Source organism: Phocoena sinus, chromosome 13, assembly GCF_008692025.1.
Source record: "Phocoena sinus isolate mPhoSin1 chromosome 13, mPhoSin1.pri, whole genome shotgun sequence".
NCBI lineage: Eukaryota > Metazoa > Chordata > Mammalia > Artiodactyla > Phocoenidae > Phocoena > Phocoena sinus.
In genome coordinates this window covers 70,569,431-70,584,469 of record NC_045775.1, presented here as the reverse complement: position 1 = coordinate 70,584,469, position 15,039 = coordinate 70,569,431, and the positions used below count along the sequence as shown (strand labels likewise).

The window sequence follows — 15,039 nt, the reverse complement described above, 5'->3', positions numbered from 1 at the left end:
GGTTAGGGATGGGAGTGGTAAGAAGAACCAGGCTGGAGGGAAGGACATGGGTTGGCTGCTTTGTCTCAGCTTTGCCTCAGGGTGTTCCAGCAGGACGCAGGGTGGGCTTCAAAGGCTGGGAGCCGATTTTCAGAGTCCCCATTCCCTACCTGACAACCACACAGGGCATTCCTTCCACATGTAATGTCAAGACCTCACTACATTTTCCCACTTTACGCTGAATTCTCTCAAACCCAGGAGTCCAGGACAGGAGGAACTCAGATCATTCATGGGTGCAAGCCCTGGGCATCAACAACATCACCTCTGCTGAAATGAATAGAGCAAATCAATACAACCATAATTCAGTGCCTTTCAAAACAAAGAATATGGTTTCATCTCCTTCATCTAGTTTTCAGGTACACAAGAAGTATCACATTTTACACCTGTAGGAGAGAACAGCTGGTGTCTGTGCTGCCATATCCCTAGATGTTACTAACAGCCATTTGAAAACTTGGAGACATGCCCTAATTTCTAAATGCACAGTGAATCAATAAAGTTTTCCCAAGTTTTACTGCAGTTAGAAGTTTCCACCTTAACCAACTCTGCCCAAACTTTTGAAAATCTATTATAATTCCTAATGCCTCTTCGGGATGAAGATTAGCCATCTACAGCCATCCTTAGCTTTGAAATTGCTCTGTGTAGAGGACTTCAGTGTGACCTCAGTTATTTCCATCCACCGTCTACTTTTGCCGACTGAAATCTTACCTAAATAAAGGGCAGCCACTAAAACGACCCAGAAATCACTCAAGTAAAAAGCCAAAGTTTTCCTATGAAACCTCTTCCACCAATCTCTTCCCTGCTACCAATGCATTCCGACACGCAATCAAGACAGGACTCTCCCAAAGCGGCTCTTGGGTTTCACCTGACCGACTCTCTTAGGGGATCACCTGTCCTTTTTCCAAACTGTGCCTGCTTTCCTCGGAGCCACCAGATCGCGCACCGGAATCCCCCGAGGGCGGCGCGGGCCTGAGAGCCCGGGACTTACGTTGTTCATGTACTCGCTGAGCAGGTCCTGGAGCGCCTGGCGCACGGCGTTGCACTCGGCCACGATCCTCTCGCGCCGGTCGTCGCGGGTGCACGAGGAGTCGGCCATGAGAGCCGCGCCGCTGATGATGCTTTCCAGGCGCTCCTCTAGGGACGGCCGGAACCGGGCCTCGCTGAACGTCATGGGGTCCAGGATGATCTTGTTCTGAAAGGAGGACAGTGCAAAAACAATCAGCAGAGAAGAGGCGGCTGCCTTGGCACCCTGTTTTCTAAACGAGAAATTTCTGAGGCCAGGACAAGACTCTGCGTGGAGAAGAAACTGGCTACTTGGATAAATTCTAAAGTGGCCTTGACAAAGTCTCAACTTTCTGTAAGATACTTTGTCCTGAATCTAATCTGCAGGGAGAAAACACCATGCTTTGTTTCAAAACTGTTCTTGGCAAAGGCTATCTCAATGGAAGGGTTTTCGAACGAGATCGTGGCACTGGCTTGACATTTTTTAAAATTTGTAGCCTTTGAGGAAAGCACATTTCAGTGTAGCGCTTTGTGGGGCTATGGAAAGATTTTACAGCCCCAGACTAGACCATAATACGTAACCAAAAATAGGACTGGTACACACATAGCATGCATCCCCTTCAAGAGAAGCAGAGAGTCCCATGGCAGGATGCCTTCTGAAACTTGAGTAAATAGTATCCAAAAGGCATATACAATACAGGTTACTTCCCACTAGGAGCTAATATATTTTGTATAAAAACTAGCATTCTAGAAAATGACTCATAATGTGTGTGCATGTATGTGTGTGTAATCTGTCACAATTAACTGACAGTATCCTGATAAAGGTGCTAACATGTTCCAAAAGAGCTTAGATAAGGAGAAAACAGAGACGTTTCCTAAAGGGAAGGTGTCACAGAGCGTTTATGCTTAGTTTTGCCCCTGCTAAGCCTGAGGATCCTGGAAACATGTAGGTAGTGATGTCCAGAGGTGTACAGAAATATGCATCCAGAATTCAACAGATATATCAGCCTGTATGAGGATCTGGGAATCATCAGGGCTATGTGGACACAAGGTAGTGAATGGTATACTAGCAAAGTGAACAGAACAAGAACAGGCCTAAGAGGGCCCAGTTAATCCCAATTTCCAAAGGTTTACAGAAAGGTAAGAATCAAAAGGAAGATCGAAAACATAGAGCAGAACCTGGAGAATAGTATTTCCAGCAAGTCAAGGGAGTGGAGAGACTGATGAAGTGTATGGTAACTAACTGCAGGAAATAGAGAGGCAACGCCAACTTTGCCCAATTGCTGGTTTCCATTAGGGACCCCTTTTCTGCTCCAAACAAGGAAGATCATTCCAACAACGTTAATCACAGTGGAATAACCTGCTGCACTAATGGCTCGCTCATCTTCACTGGAGGTGCACACTCAGAGGTCCAAGAACCAGCATGGTAGTGATGGAGTAAATGGTCTTCTGACCCTTGGATCCTTTGATGGTATTGCCATTCCATTGCTCTTTCCTTTGATGTTCATCATATATATATGTGTGTGTGTGTATGTGTGTGTGTGTGTGCACACACACACACATATATATTTAGAAAGCATAATTTACCATATCCACAAATGTAATAAGGAAACCAAATGATAGTAGGTAGTCATGCCATTGCCCACCTGCCATCTGCTGAGTACCTACTATGTGCCTACTAGAGTCCTTAGTGCTAAAAAGAGGGTGAAGAGCATAAAAGACACTTGTGTGATTTTTTTTTTCCCAGTAGGATATAAAATAGCTGCTTAATTATTACAAAATAGGTCGGAGGATGCTCTCTGGGAATAGCTTGCCGTAACTCTCCAAAATATCCTAAGGTATTTGCTGAAAGCTGTGCTCAAAGTATCAGTGGCTTTATTCCTGTCTTACCCCTAGGTGCTTTGTGACTGCCTGGAGGGGTGGGATAGGGAGGGTGGGAGGGAGGGAGACGCAAGAGGGAAGAGATATAGGAACATATGTATATGTATAACTGATTCATTTTGTTATTTAAAAAAAAAAAAAAGGATCAGTGGCTCTGATTCTCTGCTTGTTGTTAAAATGCAAATCTCCACAGCAGGGAGATCCCTTCAGCACAAAATGATGTCCTAAGGAATGCGTGACTTCGAAAGAAAAAAGGACCCACTAAACACAGACCACGTCTGAGGTCCACTGGAATAGTGGATTTCCTAGGAAATTACTCATTGGTCGAAGCTCTCTCTTCAGTTTAGAGGGCAAATGCGTGAGGTCCTTCCTATGAGCTATTCTGTGGCAGGTTTTGGCATAAAGACTACCTTCACATTTGCACGTTCTTAGATCTTACGAAAAGGATAATTTTTACTTAACTCGGAATAGCATTACTCAAATCCTGTCCCTTGTGCCTAAATAACCTTCCAAACAGTATCAAAAAATCACATGGAGTCCTCAGTACAGTGGATGGATTTGCAGGGTATATCTTACAAGTGAGATTCCCAAAGGAAAGCTGAGAGGGGACCACAGGTGCCCTGCCCCACCTGCCATCTGTACTAGAGTTCTGTCTGCAAGGACTCTTCCCAGTGGGATCCATTTGAATTATCTCTCTCTTTCTTGCTCTCTTTCTATCTACCACTTTTCAGATGATGCATTTATAATATATATATATATATATATATATATTTTACCATGTAACATGCATTAAATACTGATACTCTAATTAAAGAAATATCTGATCAAAGTATAATTAGACTACTTTCCTTTATAAGGATTGCTGATTTTCAAAGCACTCTTTTATAGGAACCCATATTAACAAAAAACAATGAAAAGTGTTTGTTCTGCTTTGAGGTTTCAGGAGACTCTTCAAGGTTATATATCGGCTCTCGGATGGATTTTTATTATATTTTTGGACTAAAAAATATAAAGAAATGCCAATTTGATGGAAATATACTGAGGTAAATTTGAACTCAATAAGGGCAATTGTAAAACAGTTTCCCTGTAGAACAAGGAAAATGTACTATTGTCATTATAACATTATTTCTTAAATTATTTTCCACGAAACACTGAGCTTAGAGATGGAATGTTCTGATGAAAAAATAAGTTTCCTTAGCCAGATATGTTTTGGAGATGCCGCATGGCTCAGGGTACGTTAGCACATGAAATGCTTTGAGGAGTTCTGCATTAAACAAGTCCGTCTCCTGCAGCATTCCTCAAACCTATTTGCGCATAGAGGGGTCCCCTTTAAAATGCATGCATTATCTATGAGAACCTAAGGAACACGCTTTGGGAAACATGCCAAGAGAGAATTTACAGTGTCAGCCGAATGAGCTCCCCACCTGCCACAGCCCGGGGCTGTCATGAAAGTAAACGCATCGCAACATTGGGCTTCAAAAACTCTGCATAAAAGTTACACTGTTCATCACATTTCTAATAGAATTATTCATTATGTATAGATCACAGGGGAAAAGCTTTTAAAAAAAATCTCCCTGGAAAAGAAACAATAAATTTACAATATTCCAACCTATACCCGTGGTGGAGATGGGAAGTACTGCAATGATGGATGTGAACGGCTAGCAGGAAGAAGCCACTTAGGGGAGAGAAAACGCGTAAAGGGCATTGCGCACGTGCACGTGCATCTGTGTGCATGTGTGTATATGTGTGTGTGTATGTGTGGGGGTGTGGATTGCCTGTGTGTGCTTATCTATGAGTGGATGGGTTCGGGTTGTGTGTAATGGGTGGAGGGGGGCAAATTGGCGGGAGGGGACATGGGTTGTTTGTGTGTGTGTATGTGTGTGTGTTTTCAGAGGACTGGAGAGCTCTCAAACAGGCTTTAGAAAAACAGAAAAAGATAAGAAAAAAAACACAAAAAAACAAATGAAGCCAGGGGCTTAAGGACTAGAGGAAAAGACCATCTACCGTTGCTAAAGTGATAGGAGAAAACAAACTCCTCGAGGTGAATCCTAGGCAAAAATACAGAGAGTGAAAGCCAAAGTGGAGTGAAGGAGGAGTATTGCTTCTGCATATTTGAGAGCGACTTAAAAAAAGAAACAACCGGGCAGGCTCTCTTTGCTAGCACACTCCGGGGTCAGCTCAGCCTGTCCGCGACTCTCTGAGGCTGCCCTCTACTGGCCAGAAAGGGAGCAGCAGCGGCAGCAGCATCCAGCTCGCTCCCTGGTCACGGAGGGAACATTTCACGGGTAACATGCAAGCACCAAACAGAGAAAGGGCAAGACCAAGGTTTCCTATCTCTCCCTTTATGCCAAAGGTGTGCTCCTGCAAGAGGATTTTATGCTGTTTCCAATTGTACGGACTTATTTTAGTACACTGAGATCTTACATTTTAAATATCTAAGTCTCTCGTTTGCATCCTTAAAGCTCATTTAATCTTTTTATCCTTTTGATCTTTTAGTTCATCTCCTATTGTCATTTTAGTTCATTTTAAAATTGTGAGGCTACATTTCTTACTTTATCTTTTTCTTCTTTTTTTAAAGTAAGCCTTACTTTAATTTCTTTTTATCCTGTCTATTCTCAGTCCCTTTATTTCACTAGCATAATATTCTGTGCTTTGTGATTTTTCCTTATTTTTTATTAACATCTTTACTTTAAAAATTAATGTTTTCATTCTTACGTTTATGGAGTGGCAACTGGAAAGCATGGCTATAAAGAGAGCATTCCCAATAATTCACCCCCAAGCAAAGGAGGCTAGGATCCTCTTCTGCCATCAAGTTGGAGCCATAACAGTCTCTCTTGTCCTACATAATTGATGTCCCAGTTTTTCCAATGTCGAACTCTATAAAAATTGTAACTTGAAATAATTCAGGGAACGATATAGTTCAAAACTACTTCCCCAAATAATAGATTTACCTGTACTCACCCCACATCCAATTGTTACAAGAGCACTGCTTTTAAATCGCACCTATCATGCATTCTCTCTACAGGGAGTAATGTGATCTAAAATTTCAGTACTATCCTGGGACACTGAGTTATACTTGTTGCAGGCTCCGATGCCACAGCAGGCAGCAGAGAGACCTCTGTCAAAGCAAGAAGTTGAATGCATTACAAATGGTTTGAGAGGTCCACAATTCTGTGTCTGTGATATTACTACCTCCATCTTATTGAAGAGGAAAATTATTCCAGAGATGTTTCCCCATGTTCGTACAGCTGGGAAATGAGGACACCTGGATTTGAACACAGGGCTTTTCACTTTAAGCCCAGCATTCCTTCCACTGTTTCAGATTGCCCATGTTCGGTTGAAATGAGTCTAACAAATCATAATTATAAAATTTTATTTCTTATTTTAAAAAACCATGACATTCTCCTAAACCAAGTATAATGGTATAAGTATAATATGTCATACTGTCTTCTTTTATGTCATCTGGGTCAACGTGCCCTTCCCATGGATAGTTGAAAGTATAGCCATTCATTCAACAAATGGGTGCCAGTTACTGTAGGTGTCTGAGGGCACAGACTGAAGAATCCTTTATTTCAGGAGGTTCACTGTCTAGTAAAAGTAAAAACAGAATATGTACAACCAAGTGTAATTTGGAAAATATACTGACAATGTTAAGGAAGAGCTGAGTGATGGGAATTTGCACAGTTGGGAGGTGGGAGGTAGTCACAGAGATCTTCCTGGAGGAGATTACTCCTCAGCTGGGACTTAAAGAGTGAAAAGCAGTTGACCAAGCAAAGTCAGGGGCCGGAAGAGGCAATGCAGACAGAGTAGGAAGTGGTAACAAATGCACAGAGGTGAAAAATATCACAGTATATGAAGAGTATCAAAAGAGGTTTATTGAAGCTGAAGTGTTAAGTGTGAAGTTACAGGTATGGTGCCATGAAGGGGTCCCAAGCAACTTTCCTTTAAGAGAAACTTCTGCATGAATATAGGTGACTGACCGTCTCCACCTGCTACAACTGTAGATCCACCAGTTTCACAAGGAGCCATACAAGACCCCAGCAGCCCCTGTCAATCACGGAGCCATTCCTGCCCAGTGGGGACTTCTCCAGCAGGCAACATCTGCTCCTGCTCTTGCCTCTGCAATGGCCATGCTGAGACCTGCTTGGAACTGTGTGCTCAGGCTCTTCCGACACTGTCCTCTCTCTCCTGCTCTCCTTTCACGGGTGTTTGACCTGCACTGCAGTCAAAAAGCTCTCTTGGCCTATTTCTACTGGTTCTTTCCCACTACACCCTTCAAAGGCAATTCCTGTTTACACATCTAATCCCATCTATCTTGGGATTTGCTTCTCCAAGGACTTGAACAGACAAAAGCAGGAATAGGAGACAAAGTTGGTGAAGAGAGCAACAGCCGTGTTCTGAAGAGCCTTCTACGCCATAAGACGCTTTCTCTCTGTAAATACCCCTTCAGACAATGAAGAGTCATCAAGAATTTAAAACATAGGAGTGATGTAATCCTGTGTGGCTGCAGAAAGTTTTCCCCAGAAGTAGGGAAGTCAGCTTTGGCAGGGGTAGAAGGAGAAGGCGAGAGAGCAATTATCAAGGCTTCAGAGCCCAGAAGAAAGATAGGCTGAGTACAAGATTATGTTTGTATAAAAAAGATTAAGGGCATGTGTTGGGACACAATCAGAATGTGAATCTGCAAATGTGGAGATATACTGGCTATGAGGATGTAGAAGAAGGAGTCAAAGATAAAACCTAAATTTCTGGCATGGGTAACATCAAAATGTACACATCAACCACTTATATCCTGGGTATCAGCCTCCTTTTATGCAAATAAAGTTTTATTAGAACACAGTCAGGCCTATTCATTTACACACTGTCTATGGCTATTTTCACGCTGCAATGGCAGGGTTTAAAATTTAGGACAGAAACTGTATGGGTCACAAAGCTTGGGATATTTCCTATTGGTTTTTTAAGAAAACATTCACTGACCTTGAACAACTGTGACAGGCAACAGATAAAGAAGAGCAGGTTTAGAGTGCCTATGATTCATTTACATGGAAAAGTCTTGTGGAAAGTTGATTATAAGTGTATGAAAATGGACCAGCTATAAAGATTGAGGATCATTACAATAAAGGCAGGAGTGGAAGCTATGAGAATGGATGTGCTATCCCAAGGAAAAGAAATAGAACGAGAAGAGCAGTGAGCTCAAGCCACACTGGGAAGCCCTCAATGCATAACAGAGAAAGAGCCCACAAATGACATGGTAAAGAATGGTCAGAGAAATCTGACCAGACCCAGGAGATTTTATGGCCATAGTTTATAAGGGAGAACAGTAGGAAATTCTCTAAAGAGGCCAAATAAGATCAAGACCAAAAATGTCCTTTGAAATTGGAAGCTAGGAAGTTATCAGTGATAAACTGTGTGCCTATATGTGTATATCTGTGTGTATGTACTTATTTATTTATAAATATTTTAATCCAAAAGGCACATCAGCCTCAATGGAAAGTATCAGAAGCAATCTGACTACTGTTGAGATGAAAAATAAATATTTTCAAATTCATAAAAAAATTATTTACCATTTTCAGGAAGGTTCTAGAACACAACTAGAAAAGAGAAAGAACAAAATGGTATTAAATTAGGAAGGAGAAGATAAAACTATGTATGTCTGATTGCAGATGTTATAACTGCTAACAGAAAAAAATGAGAATCAACCACAAATTTATTGCCAATTTTTAAAAAATTCACGAAAGCACTTGTATTTATATGCAAAATCAATTACCTTCATATATACAAGAACTAACCAATTTGAAAGAGCAAAATTACAACAAGAATTGCAAAACAAAACACACAGGAAAACACACTTTAGATGTCAACTAGATACGACAAGAAATGTGCTAAAGAAAGATGAATCGTAGAGGCACACACTCTGAGCACAGGGCAGAGCTGGAACTGGGATGCACACCCTCTCGCTCCAGAGTCTCTGATTTGGCTACTACACTGCGTTTCCCACTGGTATCTTTCTGCATGCGTGATGCTGGTCAACACGAAGAAGTCAATGGAACAGCTATTTCTCCATCTCAGACACTAAAGTAGTAGTAGTACTGTACATGATTCTTTCTACTTTAAGAGGGTATGGAAAACAGTGAAAAATGAGCAGGAATAGGGACTTCCCTGGTGGCACAGTGGTTGAGAATCCGCTTGCCAATGCAGGGGACACGGGTTCAATCCCTGGTCCAGGAAGATCCCACATGCTGAGGGCCACAACTACTGAAGCCCGCGCACCTAGAGCCTGTGCCCCAAAACAAGAGAAGCCACCACAATGAGAAGCCCACGCATCGCAACGAAGACTAGCCCCCGCTCGCCACAACTAGAGGAAGCTGGCACACAGCAACAAAGACCCAACACAGCCAAAAATAAATAAATAAATTTATTTAAAAAAAATGAGCAGGGATAAAAGCTCTTAAAATGCTACTTTATCCTACTTTTCATTTGTTTTCTGTCTCAAGCTGGTCAGCAGACATTATAATATACTTTTTCTACCAAGAAGGAAAACACAAATATCTGTTAATCTTTCTTGAGCTACGAATTGACCATCTTAAAGCTGAACTTTGTACCAAACTAGACTAAAAGCAGTAACTTAGCATGACTGGCATACCTAGTAAGATCAGGAGCATAAAAGTAATATATTACAATATTTAATTACAGTTATGCCAGTAGAAAGGCTCTAGCACACTCATAATGCCTAATGGAGTGGTTTCATACCCACAGATTTAAGTTCCCAAGATTTTCAGTGCACAGCTGAGGAAGGTGGAGTGTTTTTCTTTAGTAGCAAGAAACTGCTTGCTAAAGACTGGGAGAAAGTCTTATTTATTATCTTTAGATCTTCTGGCTTTCAGTGTTAATTAAACCCTTTAGAGAACGACTTAGTCATCTCAAATGCACACAGAATTTTCAAAATGCCAGAAAAGATAAAGAAAACTGATTTAATCAATGGTTTTCCCAAATCTAATCTTATAAACATGGAAAAAGCAAACGCTAGTGGTAGGAGCAAGTCCTGTGGTTTTCTGCGCTCTTTGTGACAACCCTGTAAGATAAATGTGCCCTGGGTTTTTACTACCTTCATAGTTCAAGGTGGCAACTAAGGAAAATAATAAATTGTGCTGTTGTACCTCATAAACACCAGACCCTCACCACCTGCTGTCCAACATAGCTATTTCGAATCAAACAAGCAGAAGAAAGAATAAATGTCAACATTTCCTTCTGCAGCCATTCACTTGCATTTTTTAAAGATGGCAAAAAAGAATTCTCAAAGAGGCAGGTAACGTTAGTTAAAGTAATTCTTCTAAAGGAATATGTCATTGTGATCTGGAGTAATTAAAGCAATGCAAGTCAGAAAGCCAAAAGGATGTGCATGTTTAAGTGAGGGAATATTTCTCTTTAATTATTCTGAGATTTTCCTAGAATAGGCAACAATGTACATGTCTTTACTTCCTTTCTTTTGCACCTTTATCATCACCCCATCCTCCTATTTACCTCTGCGTATTTAAATTGTGTACTTTGTCTTGTCTTGGGGTATAACAGGATAAGTTTTATGTTTCACTGATAAAATAGCCCTTCCTTCCTTCCTCTATTTCCCAGGTACAGAGTTCAGAAGTCCGTCTGTTTCTTGCTGCATGAAGAAGTCCAAAGACATGTGGTCTGGAGAGAACAGTGCCCCAGTCTGGGTGAAACCTGAAAATGACTGAGCCTGCCCAGAGAACGGTAAGCTTTGGTCCAGCTCAGAGCGTCCTGCTGCCTTGGCATTGTCCAAACGGTCTAGGTCACAGAGGTTACAGAGAGTTCCAGCAGGCCCAAGATTTGTAAAGGCATTTAATTGTATTCATTGTATTATTTTGCTGCACTGATAAAATTCAAAACAAAGCAGACAAATATACAAGTCCAGGCAGTACCTATTGATTAACTATTCACCAGTGTCATTTTTTAAATGTCTGTTATCCAGTTTAAAATATTTGACTAGTAACGCCTGAGGCAGTCTCTCCCAGTCTCCCATTAAAATGCCTATAGATAGAGAGGGGGAAAAGGAATTTTATAACCCTGAAAATTGAGAATGAAAGACATCTACTGACAATGAAGCATGATCATAATTCTGGCTCTGAATGCTTTAAACACTTCTTTTAAAGATTGAAGTCCGAGATAAAAGCATAAATCAAGGCCATCTAAGTGGTGTCTAAATCAAAAGCGTGTTATTTGTTTGGTTTTAAACATTTATTCTCCCTGTAGTGTATCAAAAATTAACACAGATACATTTTCATCTTTTTCATTCTTTGTCAAGCTCTTCCCAGTGAGAATCTTTCTATCTGTACCTAAAAAGGTTTTCATGGGCTAATTGGGGTAACATTTGAAATGGAAAATACTAAAGGTATTGGGTTTTAATCATCTATTTTTTCTTAAGCTACAGAGAAACTCTAACCTGAATTTTTGGATTTGCCTTAATTTTTAAAATTGCATTCTAAAATCGATTACTTACTCTTTCTTCTCAGGCTTATACTTAAAGATAAACTAATTATACCATTTATAATATACTTAAGATACTATTTGTAATTAAACAGTTCAGTTTAATTGGAAATAAATGACAAAGATAATGACTTGATAATTACACAGCACTTTTTATTCTTAGATATTTGATTTTTTTTAAAGAGAAATCTATCTAAGCCCACATTAATTTCATTTGAGAAGAGAATCTGATATTTAGCAAGACAGAGTTATTTATTTGCCAAAGTAATGGATAAAAAAACTGTGTGAGGAAGTCCAGCTGTGGACTCTTCCTACTGGATGCTTTGATCTAGTGGAAGCTGGTTTCATTTTGCCTAATTCGATCATCTGTGTGTGTTGCTGAGTTGTTGTGGGCATTTCATGAGCACAGCCTCAAGCTCTGACAAGAACAGTAGTTAACAACGACTCTCAGTAAAGCAGAGCAAAGGTAATTATCCTCAGCTTTACACTGTGGATTGATCAGAAAGCAAGTGTCCAAACTGCATTTAATCAAACTGAGCCTTTAGAGTGTTGAAGAAAGAAAACTGATTTTACTCTGGCTGAAAACACAGCCATATAATCACTTCACTCTCCTTAATTCTCTACATTGTTGACCCTCTTTTTTACCCAGTCTCCCTCCTCTTTGACCTCTGTGTGGTACTTAATACAATTTACCATCCACTCCTTAAATTAAGCCTCACCTGCGCTTAAGGAAACCCTGCTTTACTGTGGATCTCCTTAAACCTCTCTGACGGCTCCTTCTTTCATTCCTTCCCTAGTTCTTCTTCCGTGATTTACACGAGGAGCTGGCATATCTCAAGGTCCAGCCCCTTGTCCTCAGAAGTCGTCTTAATACTCTCTTTCTTGGAAAGCTCTCCCACCCCATGCCTTAGCCATCACCTAGTCATGAACAAGAACTCAAATTCCATGTCCAGTCTCGACTCTCTTGAGGCCCAGGCCCCTCTCTCTAGCTATACACCCACCATTGCCGCCAGCTGGACGTCCAATCCTCACCCCAAGTATAACATGTGAACTCTTCATCTTCTTCCAAAGACTAAACCCTCATTTCTGTGGAGGAAAAACAAGCAGGAGGGAAACGGGAATCGATAAATCTCACTTCATCCTCCTAGTGCACTGAGAAATTAGAACCCATGAGGAATCCTCGCTTGACAAAGGAATGAAGTGTTGCTCACACAGGGTAGGTGGCTTGCTAAAGACTACACAGTAAAAAGCTTGAGGAGTCTTTCTGGCTCCCAAGCCCCTGGGTTGCAGCCTCATTCTCTCAGGCACTTTTGTTGAAAGATCAAGCATCTTTGTAATAAATAACCAGGTACAACATGGTACAGAGGTAGACAGCTTGGATTAGAATCCTGGTTCCAACTCCTTCAAGCTGTGACTTCTAGGCTGAGCAGATTGCTTAAATGATGAGGGTCTTAATTTCCTTATTTGTAAAATAGGAATAACAGCAGTATGTATATTATAGAGTTGCTGAGAAAATTAAATAATATATGTAAAGAGCTTAAAATACTATAGGGCACATAGAAGTAATAAATTTTAACAATGAAGTCATTTAAAATAACTTTTTAATGTAATACTTTATATTTCCACTGTTATTCCATCCTCCACCTTTTATTCAGGCCATTATCATCTCCCATTTGCTCAGTAATCAAAACTCTAAATTGACCTTCTTTTTTGTACAATTTATTTTTCCTAAGAGATCATTCTTAAAATTCTGTTTAATCATTCCAGCCCACTAGCCCAAAACCTTCAATGGCTAGTAAACTACCTATGATCACCAACTACCTGACAACGTATAGATGCTGCTAATCTTACCTGGTGGTTCTCCAATTCCATTTTCATCATTCCTTTTGTAAGATATGTCAAAGTCCCCAATAGAACTAAGCAATCGGTTGCATTTTTCATCTAACCCTCAGAACTAGGATGTCATTTTCAGCAAGTACAACCTAAAGAAATATAAGTTCATATCCATTCACTTCAAGTTTCAGATCCCTGGCCTTCAAGATTCTCCCCAATCTGACACCAGTATCTGCCTCTCAAATGTCATCTCCCAGGACTCTCCTCAGGAACCCTTGGCTCAAGCCAAAGTGGTCTCTGACTGCCTCACCCCACCCCGTATGCTTTGTGGGTACTATGGTATTAATTCTTCTCTATTGAATATTTCAGTACCTTCCACCCTGTTGCTTCTCTGAAGCCCATGTTGACCCTATGCAGGGCAGACTGTCTTCATCTCTCTGTGTACAAGGCTCTCCCCCTTAAGCCCCATTACAGAACTCCTTGTCATTTATCATCCAGCTTACACATTTAGCTCTTGTCTGATATTACCATGCATCGTTAGTGGTGTCTGTGTGTGTGTGTGTGAGAGAGAGAGAGAGAGAGAGACAGAGGATTGGGAAGAGATCACCATTTGGGATGCTCTTCTTACATCTTGATATCTTCTACTATGGCACTCAGCTGAGTGCTTTGCACATAAGTAGTTGACAAATATTTGCTGATTAACAGACTGAGGTTTCCTGAACAAATATGTCCTTTCTCCAACTTTTATCAAAAGGCTTCTGGAACACAATAGGGCACCCGAGTGAATCTAGTATTTGGAGGTGAATGAATACATGTGGGGGGCCCTTCAGTTAGGTATGCATATTTTGGTCTACCTCATTATTTGGTGTGGCTCAGTGAGCTTGAGATTCAGAATTATTGGGGCACGGGCACATCACCTATCATGATGACAAATGTTACTTCTGCTTTCAGTGTGAGGCAGACTAGCTGAGGCTGCCACATCTTTTGCTTGGCAAACTGTTACTGTAAAATCCTTGATCCTGATCCATCAAAAAAGGAACTATTTTAAGTTTCCATACAGTGTAAACTAAACCAACAGGTATTCACAACGCGTGCATGTACGTATAGAGTACATATATATGTAAACAGGAGAGTGTTACTGAAAGCAGCTGTGTCCTAGAAATAAGCATTCCACAAACATTTGAAAGTCTCATATGAATATCTGATTAAACCAGGGTCAGTAAACAATGGCTCATGAGCCAAATTAGGCCTGCTATCCATTTTTGTATGGTTTACAAGCTAAGAATGATGTTTTTAAATAGTTGAAAAAAGCCATGAGCCTACCAACATGCTACATTTCTGTCTAAAATCCTCTCCTTAATTATATCCTTAAATAGTAAAAAAGATAAGCAACCAGAGAAAAACAATCAAGACATGACATGAACCCAATAATCTAGCAACTGAATAATTAGTTACTGGATTATCAATGCTTTAAATTTTTCTAAGCTTAATAATAGGAGGGACAAACTTCTTAGCCTCCAAATTCGTTACACTCTATGTCTGTGGTTTGGAATGTTAAATTATCCATTTAAAACAGAAAGTCAATTTATATTTCTCAGAAGCAATTATGACTTAATTGCCGTTATCAACCTAATAAATTACTAGGTGATTTCCACAAACTGGTTATACACTCAAATTTCATGTCTGATGAAAGAATAATTTTATCAATATCCTGCAAATATGAAAAGGAAATTGGTTCATTGGCCACAAGCGAAATACATACACCTTGAGTGTAAACCCATCTATCTT

General features: G+C 40.4%; 1 protein-coding gene across 2 annotated transcripts in view; it reads right to left on the bottom strand.

Moving 5' to 3' along the window:
• Nucleotides 1–15,039, bottom strand: part of CTNNA2 (catenin alpha 2) — a 1,238,106-nt gene that overhangs the window by 800,823 nt on the left and 422,244 nt on the right. For both annotated transcript variants that reach the window (XM_032653512.1, XM_032653513.1), the window contains exon 7: nt 1,025–1,228. In XM_032653512.1, the coding sequence (XP_032509403.1) occupies nt 1,025–1,228 (204 nt within the window). The remainder of the gene's footprint in view (nt 1–1,024; nt 1,229–15,039) is intronic.